Below are 14,937 nucleotides of genomic sequence, written 5' to 3' on the forward strand. Positions count from 1 at the left end.
CAAATCCGTTAAACACCAGATCTCCTCTCCTCACACCAATATTCCTCCAACCTACATTCACTGCATTCATTCAATTTGCTTTCTTTCGGATCTTTTCTCTTCATTCATTCATTCATTTTTACTATACTAAACGCCTCTCTCTATCTGTAATTTGTTAGCTTCAATTCGACAATTAAGCTAGGTAATTACCTGTTATTCCAATTCTGATAATTAAACAAAATGATACCTGATCTGATGTTTTATGGATGAAATTAGGTTAGTTCGTAATGGAATTAATGAGTTTTTGGTCATTTGATTTCTACAGGCAGAGGTATTCAGATTTGTCATATATGATTGGATGCGGATCTGATTTGAAGTAAGACTTGGATTACTATTACTATTATTATTATTATTATTATTATTATTATAGCGAGATGGCGGCGGCTGTAGGTCGGGCGTATTCTTCAAGCAGCAATGGGAGTAGTCTTGCCGCTAGTGATCAGGTAGTTACTCAACTCTTTACTAGATCACTTAATAACAGTAATAATGCAAGCATCAAGTACCTACTGTGAGTCGTGCAGTGCGATGCTTGAACTTCCGGTTGCAATGAACATAGTTAAGCTAAATGGTTCAGCTTCAGTCACTCTGATTTTGTGCTGCTCTATGCCTCTTGTGATTTTAGAGGAAGACTGTATTCTTATGCCTATATGAATGCCGTATTAAGATTAAGTTGTACTTTCTTTCTGATTTGGATATGCCATGGGGGTGTTGGTATAACTACACAATTCTCTCAAGTCTTTTTTCTATTTTTTTTTTATTAAGGCAGATTGTTTGAGAAGAAATGATATATATTAATAGCTCATAGTGTGTGGTATCCTATTGTTCTTTCTGTTGTTATAACAGTAGCACTTAATTAATGTTAACCAATTGAATATCAAGACTGAAACTTGACTGCTTTGAAACTGATATGAAAAATATTAAAGTGCTTCAAACTGCTGAGCTATGCTGCTATGGGATATTAGAGGAAAAAGAAATATTAAGATGGCTTGAAATATCTCAAATTAAGGGGGGGCAAAAACAAGTTTAGTTGTGGTTTGTTATATCTTACAACTATTGACAATTTCATTATTCCTTTACCAAATGCAGGATAGAAATGGGGATACTAGACCTCATGATATAGAGCCTGCTACTCCACAATCAATCATAAAAATGGGCTCAAGGTCAGTTTAATTACTTCCTGCAATTTGTTCCTAGTTATTTAATTTGAGTAATTATTATACAGTTGTTCATTGTAGTATGTATGTCTCTCTCTCTCCTACTGAATGTATCCATCTTGTTTATTTGCCCAAAATGGAGTGTCCTTTTGCAAGTGGATAGTTATATATATGCATAATGTATATTCTTTTTATCCTTTCCATCTTTTTTATGGTTTAACTCGGAGTTCCATCCATATTTTCATGCTTTGTGTTCAGAATAATCCTTGTCAAGTGTACCTATAGATTGCTAAATTTGCAAGCATGTGAACCATAGAATAACAGCTAATGCAGAATATGAGTTTTAAGTTGGAATATTTTGATTTCATAAATCTAGGTAGCCAATTAACTCTATTTAATTTGAGTCCCAATCAAAAGAATACTTTTTTTTTGTAATGGAGAATAATGTAATATATGATGTCATAACTTTCTATTGCAGACCACAGTTTCTGTAATGAGAATTTGTACAATCTTGTTAATCATACAGACCAATAGTTTCAGAAGTTATTTGCCGCTTTTGTTTAGTCATCTTTTGCATACACTTCTTAAACTATTTGTGGTAAAGCATGGGTAGTTTTTAATGTTTACTTTAGCTTTAGTTAAAGTACCGGTGTATACTTTCCAATATGTAACGGTTAACAAATGAGATATTGGCCTTGCAAAAGTAAATGACTGTGAATATTTTCCAATTCAGATATTCCCTGCTGATATTTAGTTTGATTTTGAATATATTTCTCCTGAAAGATTATAAAGTTCTCATGTAATTGCCAAACTCTAGCTAATAGATGAGCAGACTACATGCATTGCAACCAGTTTGATGCATCATCCCATAATTGCACATTTTTTTTAATGTGACGTTCCAGCGTATTATATATAAGATTTTTTTTTTGAATTTTAAAAATTGAGGCCATGATAGGCCAGCTGTATATTTGTTGAGTGTTCTCTTTTCTGCATGCAGAGGTGGCAGTAACATGGAGGATCCAGATGGGACATTAGCAAGCGTTGCCCAATGCATCGAGCAATTGCGACAAAGTTCATTATCTACACAAGACAAAGAGTATAACTTAAAGCAGTTGCTGGAGCTGATAGATACACGTGCAAATGCATTTAGTGCTGTTGGTTCTCATTCTCAAGCAGTTCCAGTATTAGTCTCTCTTTTAAGATCAGGGTCACTTGGAGTCAAGATGCAAGCAGCAACTGTTTTAGGCTCATTGTGCAAGGAAAACGAGCTACGGGTAAAAGTATTGCTCGGTGGCTGCATTCCTCCGCTTCTCGGTCTTTTGAAGTCAACTTCAGTAGAAGGAAGAATCGCAGCTGCAAAGACCATTTATGCTGTTTCTCAAGGTGGAGCAAAAGATCATGTTGGGTCCAAAATCTTTTCCACTGAAGGGGTTGTGCCAGTTTTGTGGAAGCAGTTAGAAAAAGGGTTCAAAGGTGGACACTTAGTTGATGATTTGTTGACTGGAGCTTTAAGAAACCTTTGCAGCAGCACTGAGGGGTTTTGGTCTGCAACAATCCAAGCTGGCGGAGAGGATATACTTGTAAAGCTACTTACAGCTGAAGAATCCAGCACTCAAGCAAATGTTTGTTGCCTTCTGGCATCCATGATGATGGATGATGCAGCTGTTTGTAATAGGATAATAGATGCTGAAGCTACAAAACTACTTCTAAAGCTATTGGGCCCCGGTAATGAAGCTCCAGTAAGAGCACAAGCAGCAGCTGCTTTAAAATCACTTTCAGCTCAGTGCAAAGAAGCAAGAAAGGATATTGCAAGTTCTAATGGTATTCCTTCTCTTATCAATGCTACAATAGCTCCTTCAAAGGAATTTATGCAAGGTGAGCATGCACAAGCCTTACAGGAAAATGCAATGTGTGCTCTTGCTAATATTTCTGGAGGTTTATCTTATGTAATCTCGAGCCTTGGTCAAAGTCTTGAATCGTGCACTTCACCTGCACAGATAGCTGATACATTAGGGGCTTTAGCTTCTGCTCTTATGATATATGATGCCAAAGCAGAAACTAGCAAAGCATCGGATCCTACAGATGTTGAGTTGACTTTAATCAAGCAGTTTAAACCGAATTTACCCTTTTTGGTTCAAGAACGCACGATCGAAGCTCTTGCAAGTTTGTATGGAAACACTATACTCTCAAGAAGACTTGCTAATGCTGACTCGAAACGCTTGTTGGTTGGTTTAATCACAATGGCAACTAATGAAGTTCAGGATGAGTTGATAAAATCTCTACTTATCCTCTGCAAAAATGAAGGTAGTTTGTGGTATGCTCTTCAGGGTCGAGAGGGAATTCAGATGTTGATTTCTCTTCTTGGGCTTTCATCAGAGCAGCAACAAGAGTGTGCTGTTGCATTACTTTGTCTTTTGTCCAATGAGAATGATGACAGCAAGTGGGCCATCACTGCTGCCGGTGGCATACCGCCACTTGTTCAAATTCTTGAAACTGGATCTGCAAAAGCTAAAGAAGATTCTGCAACGATTCTTGGGAATCTCTGTAATCACAGCGAAGATATACGAGAATGTGTTGAGAGTGCTGATGCTGTTCCTTCTTTGTTGTGGCTATTAAAAAACGGAACCTCAAATGGGAAAGAGATTGCTTCAAAGACTTTAAACCACTTGATTCACAAAACAGACACAGCAACTATAAGTCAACTTAATGCATTGCTAACCAGTGATCTTCCAGAATCTAAGGTTTATGTTCTGGATGCTTTAAAAAGTTTGCTTTCTGCGGTCCCACTTACTGATTTATTGCGTGAAGGTAGTGCTTCAAATGATGCAATCGAGACAATTATCAAGATTTTAAACTCTCCAAAAGAAGAGACTCGTGCCAAGTCAGCAGCGGCTCTTGCTGGCATCTTTAATACTCGAAAGGACTTGCGTGAAAGCAGCATTGCTGTAAAGACTCTTTACTCTGTGATGAAGCTCTTAAATTCTGAATCTGAGTACATATTGGCAGAAACTTCTGGATGCCTTGCTGCAATATTTTTATCCATAAGAGAAAACCGTGACATGGCAGCTGTTGCTAGAGATGCACTAACTCCATTGCTAACACTTGCCAACTCATCAGTTGTCCAAGTTGCAGAACAGGCTCTCTGTGCATTAGCAAACCTTTTGTTGGACTCTGAAGTTTCAGAAAATGTTGTCCCTGAAGAGTTCATTATGCCTGCTACTAGAATTCTACATGAAGGTAATGCAACGGGTAGGACCCATGCAGCGGCAGCAATTGCTCGGCTTCTTGACTCACGTCAAACAGATTCCGCCTTAACGGACTATGTGAATCGCAGTGGAACGGTTCTTGCACTTGTATCTTTCATCAAATCCACTGATTGTGGATCTGCTGCCATGTCAGAGGCACTAAATGCACTCGCTATTTTGTCAAGATTAAAAGGCTCATCTGGGCACATCAAACCTGCATGGACAGTTCTAGCTGAATCTCCAGATAGCATAAGCCCCATCGTGTCATGCATTGCTGACGCAACTCCTCAATTACAAGACAAGGCGATAGAAATATTGTCAAGGCTTTGTCATTCACAGTGTGTAGTTCTTGGAAACGCAATCACAAGTAGTTCTGGTTGCATTTCATCTATTGCAAATAGGGTCATCCATTCTTCAAATCCAACTTTGAAAACTGGTGGAACTGCACTCCTTGTTTGTGCCACAAAAGTCAATATTCAAAGTGTTGTTGAGAATCTCCAAGAAGTGCAACTGCATACGCGTCTAATTCGATCACTTGTTTCAATGCTAACTTTGCCAAAAGGTTCTCATTTGGGAGATATGGAGGATAAAGGTTTTGTTAGTATCTACAGAGGTTCTGAAGAAGCAATGGCTGGTGAAAAAGAGACCAGTACATCAGTTATATATGGCACTAATATTGCTATATGGTTACTATCTGCTATTGCTAGTTATGATAACAAAAGTAAAGTTGAAATTGTGGAGGCTGGAGCTGTAGAAATCCTTACTGAGAGAATCTCTCAGTGTTTGTCGCAGTATGGTCAGGTACAACCTAAAGTTTGTTAATTTCGTGTGATTCAAATTGTAACCAAATTTCTTGATGTTTTTCTTTTTAATTTATATTCCAAGCCTTCCAGATTTTCTTACATAATGCATAATTGCAGTATACATTGCTCTCATTCCTTTGTTAACCTGTTAACGGACCAACGGTGAGAAGTTTGTTTATTTTCTTTTATTTAATAAACAAACAAACATGAATAAAATTTTTGTTCATTTAGTTATATGAACGGAAGTGAATACATGTCTCATTCATTCATTTATGCTCGTGAAAGTTCATTTATGTTTCTTAATTTACATTTGTTTTAAGTTTGCCTAATTATATATTATTTTATTAGGCCCATTACCATTTAGTCTAGCTGTATGAATTTAAGCATCACCCAGTAAATTTAGTCTAGATTTATTTATCGTTTAGACCCATCAGACTGATGCTCACGTTTACTTTTAATTGGTTCTGGGAAAGTTATGTTCGTTCATCTGTCTTCAGCTATATTTAGTTATATTTGTTCAACTGTCTTTAGTTATATTCGTTTTTATGTTCGTTTACACTGTAAACAAACGTGAACACGTTTTTTGTCTTAACGAACGAATACGTGCATGTCCTGTTCATGTTTGTTCGGTTTGTTGACAGGCCTATTCCTATGCATCTTTGGCAAATCCACATTGCCTAATGTTTGATACTCAACAATTGGTACCATGAATGTTTAATAATTTTTTTTCATGCAGTTTGACGGTTACGAGGATAATAGCATCTGGATATGTGCACTACTACTGGCGATTTTGTTTCAAGACAGAGATATCATACGCGCAAATGCGACAATCAAAGCCATACCGACCCTTGCTAATTTATTGAGGTCAGAGGAGCCGGCCAACAGGTATTTCGCAGCACAAGCTACCGCAAGCCTAGTCAGCAACGGAAGCAGGGGAACCCTTTTGTCAGTTGCCAACTCCGGAGCCGCAGTCGGTCTCATTTCACTTCTTGGATGTGCTGATGCTGATATACATGATCTTCTAGAGTTATCAGAAGAGTTTTCTTTGGTTCCTTACCCTGAGCAGACTGCTCTTGAAAGGTTATTCAGAGTTGATGATATTAGAGTCGGTGCTACTTCTAGAAAGGCAATACCAGCTCTTGTTGATCTACTCAAACCCATTCCCGACCGTCCAGGTGCACCGTATCTGGCACTCGGGCTACTAATTCAGCTCGGAAACGACTGCCCTTCAAATACGATTGCTATGGTTGAGTCTGGTGCGTTAGAAGCATTAACAAAGTATCTTTCACTGGGCCCACAAGAAGTTGCAGAGGGAGCTGCTACTGAATTACTCCGTATCCTATTTAGCACTGCTGAAATAAGGAGACACGAGTCAGCATTTGGTGCTGTGAGTCAGCTCATAGCTGTGTTAAGAATGGGTGGAAGGGGTGCCCGATATAGTGCTGCTAAAGCACTCGAGAACGTGTTTTGTGCTGACCATATTAGAAATGCAGATTCTGCTAGACAAGCGGTTCAACCATTGGTGGAAGTTTTAAATACTGGGCTGGAGAAAGAACAGCATGCTGCTATTGCTGCATTAGTTAGATTGCTGAGTGATAATCCATCAGGGGCTCTTGCTGTTGCAGATGTTGAAATGAACGCGGTTGATGTTCTTTGTAGGATTCTTTCTTCTAATTGTTCAATGGACCTGAAAGGTGATGCTGCAGAGTTGTGTTGTGTACTTTTTGGAAATACAAGAATCAGATCCACCATTGCTGCTGCTCGGTGTGTGGAACCATTGATCTCGCTGCTTGTGTCTGAGTTAAGTCCAGCTCAGCATTCGGTTGTACGTGCACTTGAAAGACTTGTGGATGACGAAAATTTGGCAGAGTTAGTTGCTGCGCACGGTGCGATAATACCTCTTGTAGGGTTACTCTATGGCAGAAACTATATGCTTCATGAAGCAAGTTCTAGAGCTCTTGTTAAATTAGGAAAAGACAGACCTTCGTGTAAGATGGAAATGGTGAAAGCTGGTGTGATTGAGTGTGTACTTGATATCCTACATGAAGGACCACCAGATTTCCTGTGTGCTGCGTTTGCTGAATTGCTTAGAATACTAACCAACAATGCCACTATAGCAAAAGGTCCATCTGCCGCAAAAGTAGTTGAACCGTTTTTCATGTTGCTGACTAAGCCAGAGTTTGGACCTGATGGTCAACATAGTGCTTTGCAGGTCCTGGTAAACATCTTGGAGCATCCACAGTGTCGTGCGGACTATTCTTTGACCTCTCACCAAGCCATTGAACCGCTCATCCCGTTACTTGATTCACCTGCTCCAGCTGTCCAGCAGTTATCAGCCGAGCTTTTATCTCATCTGCTTCTAGAAGAACATTACCAAAATGATCCTATTTCACAGCAAGTAATCGGCCCGTTAATGCGTGTTCTCGGTTCTGGTATTCCCATTTTGCAGCAACGAGCTGTGAAGGCTCTTGTCAGCATTGCAGTGACGTGGCCTAATGAGATTGCAAAAGAGGGCGGTGTTGCTGAGCTGTCAAAAGTCATATTACTTGCTGATCCTTCTCTTCCTCACACATTATGGGAGTCTGCTGCTGCTGTTTTATCTAGTATTCTACAGTTCAGTTCTGAGTTTTATCTAGAAGTACCCATTGCAGTGTTGGTACGGTTACTTCGTTCAGGCTCTGAAGCCACAGTTATCGGTGCGTTAAATGCTCTTCTAGTACTTGAAAGTGATGATTCCAGTAGTTCGGTAGCCATGGCAGAAAGTGGTGCAATCGAGGCTCTTTTGGAACTTCTGAGGTGTCATCAATGTGAGGAAACCGCTGCAAGGTTGTTGGAAGTTCTATTAAACAATGTTAAAATCAGAGAAACTAAAGCAACCAAGTTAGCTATCTTACCACTTTCACAGTACCTTTTGGACCCGCAAACTCAAGCTCAACAAGCTAGATTATTAGCAACTCTTGCTCTTGGAGATTTATTTCAAAACGAGACACTGGCGCGATCGGCTGATGCGGTTTCAGCGTGTCGTGCTTTGGTGAATGTGCTTGAGGATCAACCTTCAGAAGAAATGAAAGTTGTGGCTATTTGTGCTTTGCAAAATCTTGTTATGTATAGTCGGTCCAATAAAAGAGCAGTTGCAGAAGCTGGAGGGGTCCAAGTTGTACTTGATCTGATTGGTTCAAGTGATACAGATACATCAGTCCAGTCAGCAATGTTTATTAAGCTTCTGTTTTCTAACAATACGATCCAAGAGTATGCATCTAGCGAGACCGTCAGAGCTATAACTGGTAAATTAGATCATTACTTTTACTTCATTACAGTTTTTTTCCCCATATTTACACTGGAATTACATTATAATTATGTTCTAGCTAGTACTACATGTGCAAATGGTCAAAATGTTTTTTATAAAGTATACCAGGGTGTGCATGGGCCGGTTTTGGGCTCAAACTGAACCAAAAACTGAATATTCAATTTGAGTTTTTAAACCGTCTGGTTTCGTTTTTTTTTGTTTTTATTGTTTGGACTTGAAATTTTTGTCCAAAAAACTTGGCCCAAAATAATGAATTTGGGCCTACAACTTTGTGTCTAAATCTTTTTGTTAGTTAATGATTATTTGCTTATTATACGTTTGAACTAATATATTAGGGTTACACTATTTATTAAATTCTTATAAATTACTTTACACTCATAATAAAAAATGAAAAACCATAAATTCTGTTCAGTTCAGTTTTTCGATTTTAGTTGCATGCAAAACTGAAGCCGACCCAAAAATTTGCTTTTTTCGAAATCGTGAAACCAAACTGTCGGTTTTTGCTTGGGTTCGGTTATGTCGGTTCCGGATAACTTTTTTCGGTTTCATGCACACCGTTTCTCTAGCAATTCTAATATAAATGATCTAGTAGTACAGAGCAAGACATTTGTTTCGGTAGTTTATGCACTGTCAAAACAAATCAGCATAATAGAAGTTAACTTCGAAACGATTAATTAATTAGATGCAGGTGAGCAAAAGTAATAACTGTAATATAAAACATGTAAACCATGTATTACTTGAGTACCAAATTACAAAATTTGTAAAGCATGTAATATCCTGTGAAATAATTCAATCTCTTATTATCAAATGGTGGCGCAGCTGCTATCGAAAAGGATTTATGGGCAACAGGAACTGTGAATGAGGAGTATTTAAAAGCCCTAAATGCACTTTTTGGAAACTTCCCACGGTTAAGAGCCACAGAACCGGCAACCTTAAGCATTCCACTCTTGTTGACATCGCTCAAAACCAGATCAGAAGCAACACAAGAAGCTGCATTGGATGCATTATTTCTTCTGAGGCAAGCTTGGTCTGCACCACACTTGTTGACATCGCTCAAAACCGGATCAGAAGCAACACAAGAAGCTGCATTGGATGCATTATTTCTTCTGAGGCAAGTTTGGTCTGCATGCCCTGCTGACGTGTCCAGATCCCAATCAAATGCTGCTGCAGATGCAATACCCTTGTTGCAGTACTTGATCCAGTCGGGCCCACCCCGGTTTCAAGAAAAAGCTGAGCTTTTGTTGCAGTGCTTACCCGGGACATTAACTGTAATAATTAAACGTGGAAATAATATGAAACAGTCGGTTGGAAACCCGAGTGCTTACTGTAAACTTACACTCGGCAGCACTCCATCAAGGCAAACCAAGGTATGATCTAGATGTAAGATAATGAAATACTGAATTGCATCATTGAATAACAATTTATATATATTACAAGGAAGCCTTAGAAATTGACTTGGGATGAGAGGATTAGGCATGATTTGATAGACCTAAACCTCTCCGAGGACATGGTTGAGGATAGGAATTCGTGGAGAAGTAGAATTAAAGTTAAGGATTTTTAGAGAGAATTGAATACCTTAGGGCTTAGACTTAACTTATTTAGGTCACATACCATAATGGTATTTCCCTTACATATTTTATTATTATTATTATTAGCTTTTATATTGCGGTTAAACTGTGACCTTTTTATTAATATTATTATAATTAGTAGTAGTTTTTTATATAACTGTTAAACTTTGATTTACTTTTTTTGCTTCATACACATGTTCTTAGAGCCGAGGGTCTCTCTGGAAGCCACCTCTTTATTCCTTTGGATAGAGGTACGGTGTGCCTACATCCCACCCTCCCCAGACCCTACCTATAGCTCTGCTGTCGGTGGGATTTTACTGGGTATGATTGATTGATTGATATACAAGGAAGCCTTAGAAACTATGATTTCAATACATTCCAAAACCAAATACTTAACCCTGTATCACCAACTTTTTAACTGACACTAGTATCGGATATTTGCTTTTCAGGTTGTCTCTACGGGCCCTAATCCCGAGTGGGACGAGAGCTTTGTGTGGTCCTTTGAAAGTCCTCCAAAAGGCCAGAAGTTACATATCTCGTGCAAAAATAAAAGCAAGATGGGGAAGGTAAGAGTTTCAACATAAGCTAGTTGGAAAACCGAGATCAATAAAAGTTGTCATATGATTGCATAAAATTTTATATTACAATCGTAATTAAGGGGTGTGCATAGGTCGGTTTGGACTGATTTTGATCTAAAACCCAACAAATTTTGGTTTTGAAAAGGCTCGGTTTTGGTTATTCTGGGTTCCAGTTTTCGTTTTTTTCGGTTTTGCTATATAGACTTGAATTTTTTGGGCCATGAAAATAAAATGGTCCAAAATAATAAATTTAGGTCTAATTGTTTTTGTTAGTTAACAATTAATTGATTATTATACATTTGGGCTAGAAATGTGGGTTACGCTATTTATTAAATTCTTATAAACTACTTAAAGATCAAAATAAAAAATGAAAATCCATAAATTTGGTCCATTTCATTTTTTTTTGGTTTTAATCACATACGCAAAAACAGGAGAACCAAACCGTTGTCTTTTTTGGGCTTGGTTATTTTGGTTATTTTGGTTTCATGCATACCCCTAATCATAATTTTGTTTTTTCCGTTTTAATCTGTGTCACTTGTTTCCTTTATGGCATAACTTTTAATATATTTCACTCGTTAGAGATAAAGCACACAAATCAAGTCACTCATAAGCTAACAATTTTTTTAAAACATGCAGAGTTCATTTGGCAAAGTAACGATCCAGATTGACCGAGTTGTGATGTTGGGTGTAGTGGCGGGCGAGTACACTTTGTTGCCCGAGAGCAAAAGTGGGGCCTCAAGGAATTTGGAAATAGAATTTCAATGGTCAAACAAGTAACATACCATCAAGCCCTGTTTGTTTATAATTCCTTTTGAAAGATTTGTGATCGTTCTGTTTTGTAGATTTCAACGTATAGCTTTGATTTATTTTACTCGTGTTGTAAACTAGTACGTTTGGCTTCGGTTTTTTATGTCATTGCTTGTGAGATGTGAGGTGCTTTTAAACTTTATTTGACAATTGTTACCAAAGTAACGAGAACGTTGTTGATGAATTATATATTATATTGTGGTTATTTATCATTGCTTCACATTTTGTTTTTTGATGTTGAGATGTTTAGTTACAAGTTTATTGTCTTCTAATGTAATTTGATAATAATATGGAAGTACATTTGTGTTTTCTAGCTAGATTTATTGATGTTCTTGTGAACAGTAGTGAACCCTCAAACCACCTGACAATAAACAACCTCACATTCTTTTTGGCAGATAGATTTCCATCAATAATTTCTTTCTAAATTTAGTATGTCTACACTAGCTTCAAACTGAAATTTAGAAAGAATAAGGAATTTGAACCGCATTTGAAGGGTAATCGGTTTAAAGCTAGTGTAGACATACTAAATTTAGAAAGAAGTTATTGATGGAAATCTATCTGTCAAAAAGAATCTGAAACCAAACCTCCAAAATACCCGAAGAAAATATCACAATAATAATAATAATCTACCTCTCTCTACCCCCCCCCCCCCCAAACACCCAAAAAAAAAAGTAATAAAAATACAATCAACATATCATTGCCTCCAAGCCCCTTGTGTTGTGCAATCCACGTTTCTTATATTTCCCAAGGGTGCAAACCAATTTAACGATCATTTGGTGCACCCTATATATCGAACCATGGCTCGAGCCATGGTCTTGATATTGATCACATGCTTTTGTGTGTTTTTAGCCACCAAGTGTGTCTATTGTTTAGGCGTGAATTGGGGTACTCAGGCATCCACACCTCTGGACCCTAAATATATCGTTCAGATTCTTAAAGACAATAAGATAAAGAAGGTGAAGCTTTTCGATTCAGACCATTGGACCGTTGGTCATTTTGCTGGAACGGGTATCGAAGTCATGCTTGGTATCCCTAACCTTAATCTCAAAGAATTTAGCGATGATTTTGGCGCCGTCGAGGATTATATCAAAGAAAATGTTAGCGATCATTTGCGTGATCATGGCGGTGTTAATATCAAGTAAGGCCAACATATACGTACGTACATTTCTACATGCATATACGGCATCCTTTAAAAAATTTGTGGCCCGTTTGAAAAAACTCGCTTGAAATGTGCTCATTTGTAAACGAGCCAAGCCATCTCAATTTGTAAACAAGCCAAGCCGACTCGGTTTGTAAACCAACCGAGCTTGAGCCAAAATAAGCTCAACTCATTATGCTATTTAGCTGGCTTGTTTAAATTAAACCCCAATTACTAATACGTAGAAAAATAACACAAATTCAATAGATATTTAAATTATGGATTTTCTAATTTATGAATTCTGTCCAATGTTTATCTTTATGTTAAAAATATTACTTTTTAATAATATATACATATCAATATGCGTAAAAAATTTATAATTACCTTCTACAATAAATAAGCTGGCTAAAGCTTTTTATGAGCTGTATTTAAGCTCAATATTTTGTTCATTAAGATGAACAAGCCCAGCTAATCTCAAAATGATTTAGCTCGACTTGTTTACAGCCCTACATATATGCACACACTTATGCATGCGCGTATACATGCATATGCACATTTCGCAATGTGTTATATATGATGATGAAAATAAACTAATATATACAGGTATATAGCAGTTGGTAACGAGCCATTTTTAAAAGCATACAAAGGAGCCTTTGAGAAAACCATATTCCCAGCCCTGAAAAACGTACAAAGAGCTCTCAACAAAGCCGGTCTAGGCCACAAAATCAAAGCCACCATCCCTCAAAACGCCGACGTCTATGACTCCGGCACCGCGGGCCCCTCAGCCGGCAACTTCCGTCCCGAAATCCGAGACGTGATGGTCAAAATATCAAGATTCCTAGACCAACACAACTGCCCATTCATGGTCAACATCTACCCTTTCCTTAGCCTCTACGAAAACGAGGATTTCCCCATCGAATTCGCGTTCTTCGAAGGCAGTGGCAGAGGCGTCCAAGACCAAAATATACGGTACACCAACATGTTCGACGCCAACCTCGACACGCTAACGTATTCGCTTACGAAAGCGGGTGTTAGCGACATCAAAATCATTGTGGGGGAGATCGGGTGGCCCACAAACGGACATAAACAAGCGAACATTAAAATGGCACAAAAGTTCTACCATGGCTTATTAAAAAAGCTAGCAAGTAAAAATAAAGGGACACCATTACACCCGGGCTACATAGAAGTTTATCTTTTCAGTTTAACCGACGAGAATAAAAAGAGTATTGCTCCGGGGTACTTCGAACGCCACTGGGGAATATTTCACTACGACGGGCAACCCAAGTTCCCTATAGATTTCTCCGGTGAAGGCAATGAAAAGATGCCAGTGGGTGGTAAACATGTCAAGTATTTGGAAAACCAATGGTGCATGTTGAATGATGACATGAAGAATTTGAGTAGGGTTATGAGTGACTTGGAGTTTGCTTGTAGTTTGAGTGATTGCACGAGTTTGTCGTCTGGATCGACGTGTAGTAGTTTGAGTGAACGGGAGAATGTGTCGTATGCGTTTAATATGTATTTCCAGATGAGTCAGCAGAGTGTGGAGGCTTGCGAGTTTAACGGGGCTGCGAAGATTACCACCAAGAATTTGTCGACCAGCGAGTGTCTGTTTCCGGTGGAGTTGATGAGTGGTGGTTGCCGGAACATGGTCGGAATTAGTGTTGTAGCTGGTTTGTTCAGCTTGTTGGTGTTATTGTAAAGTGTAGTGTTATGTGTGTAGATGCTTTTGGTAGTTTTTGTTTTACTTGTACCAAACTCAAACCGCAAAAGTTTGTAGAGGAAACACTCAACAAATCATTTGTGAATTATCTGGTCTGACTTCGTTTATGTTCGTTCGTTCATATATTAAATGAAGAAGCATGAATACAAATGTAGAAAGTTAGGAAAGGGGTAGTTCGGTTTTAATGAAATAATGACTTTGTTAAACTATTTTTTCACAGCTTATAAAAGTAAATGCAAATAGGTAAAGAGTTTAGGGATAGATATGGCATAACCGATTTATAGAGGTTTAAATGAATATTAACTAATTCACTCTATGTTCGCTCTCCAATCTGCCGGTCAAGAGTTTTCTTCATTGTCGTCTCCTTAAATGGTTGTGATCACCTATACAATCATCTCACTCTTCAAAAGAAGTGATCACCTTTTTCACTAGCTAAACAAAGTATCTGGCTTCACATTCTCCAATATGTTCACTATGCCAAGATAGTGAACCCTCTCAAATACTATAATGTAATCTCTCAATGAAGATAAACTTTGTATTGAGATATAATTTCCCAACCCAATACAAAACAACACTAT

At 38.1% G+C, this 14,937-nt stretch overlaps 1 protein-coding gene and 1 pseudogene across 1 annotated transcript; both read left to right on the plus strand.

Moving 5' to 3' along the window:
- The first annotated feature begins 400 nt into the window (after window positions 1-400).
- On the plus strand, window positions 401-11,650 carry LOC143579853 (protein CELLULOSE SYNTHASE INTERACTIVE 1-like). Its single transcript, XM_077063036.1, has 8 exons — window positions 401-482; window positions 1,126-1,199; window positions 2,191-5,239; window positions 5,978-8,525; window positions 9,368-9,497; window positions 9,567-9,915; window positions 10,566-10,682; window positions 11,331-11,650. Exons 1-8 carry the CDS (start codon window positions 414-416, stop codon window positions 11,469-11,471), a joined length of 6,477 nt encoding a protein of 2,158 aa, XP_076919151.1. The 5' UTR covers window positions 401-413; the 3' UTR covers window positions 11,472-11,650.
- Window positions 11,651-12,272: 622 nt separating this feature from the next.
- Window positions 12,273-14,338, plus strand: LOC143580048 (glucan endo-1,3-beta-glucosidase 8 pseudogene; annotated as a pseudogene).
- The last annotated feature ends 599 nt before the right edge of the window (window positions 14,339-14,937 follow it).

Source organism: Bidens hawaiensis, unplaced genomic scaffold, assembly GCF_021521415.1.
Source record: "Bidens hawaiensis isolate Kalapana, Puna unplaced genomic scaffold, B.hawaiensis_p1.1 tig00001463_1, whole genome shotgun sequence".
NCBI classification, from domain to species: Eukaryota; Viridiplantae; Streptophyta; class Magnoliopsida; order Asterales; family Asteraceae; genus Bidens; species Bidens hawaiensis.